At 48.9% G+C, this 2,891-nt stretch overlaps 1 protein-coding gene across 1 annotated transcript; it reads right to left on the reverse strand.

The window, feature by feature from the left end:
* Positions 1–1,006: 1,006 nt before the first annotated feature.
* LOC119385579 (glycerophosphodiester phosphodiesterase 1) lies at positions 1,007–1,942 on the reverse strand. Its single transcript, XM_037652991.1, has one exon. It carries the CDS (start codon positions 1,940–1,942, stop codon positions 1,007–1,009), a length of 936 nt encoding a protein of 311 aa, XP_037508919.1.
* Between the last annotated feature and the right edge of the window lie 949 nt (positions 1,943–2,891).

Raw genomic sequence — 2,891 nt, forward strand, 5'->3', positions numbered from 1 at the left:
TCGCTACGGCGTCTCTCATATCATATCGTGGTTTTCGGACATAAAACCCCAACAATTATTATTATTATCACTTTCCTTGCGTGTGAATGTGTGTGTTCGCGGTTACTGTGTTCGTTGAGACTCGGTATCACCTGTGGCACATACCCGCATAACATTAGCTCTGGTTTACGGGTATGTGCCACACGTGACTGAGAGAAAGGGTTTCATGACGTACGCGACAGGTATTTTGCGTTATTCATGTCATGGCCAGTGAATTGTGTTCGTCATACACTGATCCCCTGCTAGGCCAATTTTGGTATATTACAAGTTATGGAGACGACCAGGAGAGCGCCCAGACGTAGGCGGCTAGATAGATAGATAGATAGATAGATAGATAGATAGATACGTAGATAGAAACGGCCAAAGTGCCTGAGGTTCGCTAAGAAATGCTTCGCATTTAAAACAAACGAACACTTTCACAAAAAACGCGGATATATTGTTTTTCATGTGCATGTAGATATGCAATTGTGCACGCGCGCCAACCATGCTCTCCGGCGGAGTTGCTGTTTCCGATTGTTTAGGATCGCCAATTTTCAACACGGTAGCTTATTTCACCGCTAACTTGAAGTCCCAATCAGATCCTACAAGGGATGTTTTAGGAATGATCCCTATGCACATGTCTAAAGGACATCCTAAAAACCACCTTGTTGGGATGTGGGACGTTTGGACTTTTTTGGGAAGTCCCTGGGATGTAGTGTGTTGTCTGGGCAATATTTTGCTCTTTGCGGTCACACACAACAGAAACTCGGGTAAAACATTTGGAATGTGACACACTACAGCGATTAGACGTGAGTACACAAATAAACAACTAATCGAACGAAACTTTCTGTATTTGGGCTGGTAAAACATTGTTTACGATTAAGAATGAAGGGCTATAAACCACAAAATAACATGGCGCCCCATAAAATGGCTTATACTAGCACCTGAGGTTCGACCACGAAGACATGGCCAGCGAGCGTGCTAAATGTTATTCGTGACGCATGGTATCGGTAATTATGGGAACTCGAAGTACATCACGGAGGAAGTTCTTCTCGCCCGGACGGTTCGACGTACAGGCAATCACGTGCACACCACGGCTACGCCAGGTGCGCACGTACTCGGTGCTCAGTACGTTCGAGCTAATCACGACAGCCGACACACCGGTGACGTAAGGCAACAGGCCGACGTGAAGGACCTTCTCGAAAAGCCAGTCGGCGACGGTGGCCATCAAAGTAGCGGCATGTGACTCGAAGCGCCGCAGCGTGTTGTTCGTGTCCTCGTAGGCCAGAAGCCCGGGCCTCCAAGTCAGCGCCGTCACGATCCGTGGATTTCGAAGGCGCAGTTCGTACACAATGTCAGGGTAGACAGAGGCGACCAGCGCCCGCAGATACAGTTCGGGTCTCTCGCGGAAAATCTGGTCGATGACACCGACAATGCGAGCATCGTACTTTCTTACGTGTATGATGATTCGCATGCCTAGCTGAAGGCACTCTTGGACGCCTTCTTCGAGTGTTGGTACGCGTTCGCCTCGGTAGCGTTGCGCGAAGGGGTGTCTGTGCGCGGCGTCGAGTAGGCGGAGATCGTCGAACCTGATGTCAGCCAACCGGCCTCTGCCGTTGGTGGTGCGCTCGAGGGTCTCGCCGTGGAAGATGACGGCGAAGTTGTCCCACGTGAAGGATAACTCGAACACTACTCCAAAGGCACCTCTGTTCTTCGCCTCGCGGAATGCCGCCAAGGTGTACTCGGGCGCGTCGACGGCGCCGCCCCGGTCTACAAAGATGGGTGGCAGCCCTGAACCGTCGTCGTGCTTTACGCCGAAGATCACCTCCGAGGCCACGTCGTTGTCGACCTGCGGTATGGAGAGCCGCTTAATGACGGAACTGGAAATGGCGGCGACGATTATGGCGAGGAACAGGTACACCATGATGTATTTTCGCAGGACAGACGCGCCACGAAGGACGTATGAATGCGCCGGCGACGTTCTTCGATGGCTTCTAGACAGCTGGCTGGCTGCTCTACGGCTCTAGTTCGCCTTCTCAACGGTCGCTTACACCTGCAATGTATTCAAGGCATATATCGGCTCTTCTCACGTGAGGATGGGATGACGATGTTGATTCAAGATGAAGATTCTTGGATCTATAGGGGCACATTCTCGGTCTTGCTCCTTATCAGTGGCTCATACCCGCTGCGTGAGGAGGTTTTACAATTGGGTTTAATAAGTTCGTTAAAATCAGTGTAGCTGCATTATACTGTACTTATGGCCGCACTATAGTGTCCAGATATTTAGCAAGATATAACTTTCTTGTGTCCCAGATAAGGTTTCAAGAGGCAAGAAAATCCTCTCTTCACATAGTCCTAGTGACCACGTTCCAAGTGAGGGAATGGCTGTTGAAGGCATTGTTAGGCCAAGTTGACGAAATGAAACTTCTAAAACGTTCTTTTTCCTTAAAAGAACAGTTGCCAGGTAGAAAAAGAAATCCAGGAGAAACGTTTTACTGAAGATGTGGTAGTGCGTAAGGATTATTTGTCATTGCATCACTCAACCAACGTGAAGTTACACCAGGCATGATTTGCCGTCCTTTAGTAAGCATTATTACCTAGCAAAAGCCAATATTAGCCATCATTTAGCCAACAAATACCGACGCTGGCTATCACTTGGTCATTATGTAGTAGACTATTCAACATTACTCATAATTTGTCCGTCAGCGGCAATCACTAGGCGCCTGTATGCGAAATTTAAGCTACTCTAGATCACATAGCAGACTCTAGGGGATTCGGTTATGATCAGTGCCCCATAGGCTCCCGAAGCATCGCTTAGTGGCGCTGCTGCCCTTGACAGTTGGCGCCATCTCTGGCATCAAAATACAAACTGG

The sequence above is a fragment of the Rhipicephalus sanguineus genome, chromosome 3 (assembly GCF_013339695.2).
Source record: "Rhipicephalus sanguineus isolate Rsan-2018 chromosome 3, BIME_Rsan_1.4, whole genome shotgun sequence".
Taxonomy (NCBI): Eukaryota; Metazoa; Arthropoda; class Arachnida; order Ixodida; family Ixodidae; genus Rhipicephalus; species Rhipicephalus sanguineus.

What these genes read in the sequence shown, in the direction of transcription:
- LOC119385579 (XM_037652991.1), bottom strand. Translation starts at nt 1,942, where the DNA reads ATGGTGTACCTGTTCCTCGCCATAATCGTCGCCGCCATTTCCAGTTCC.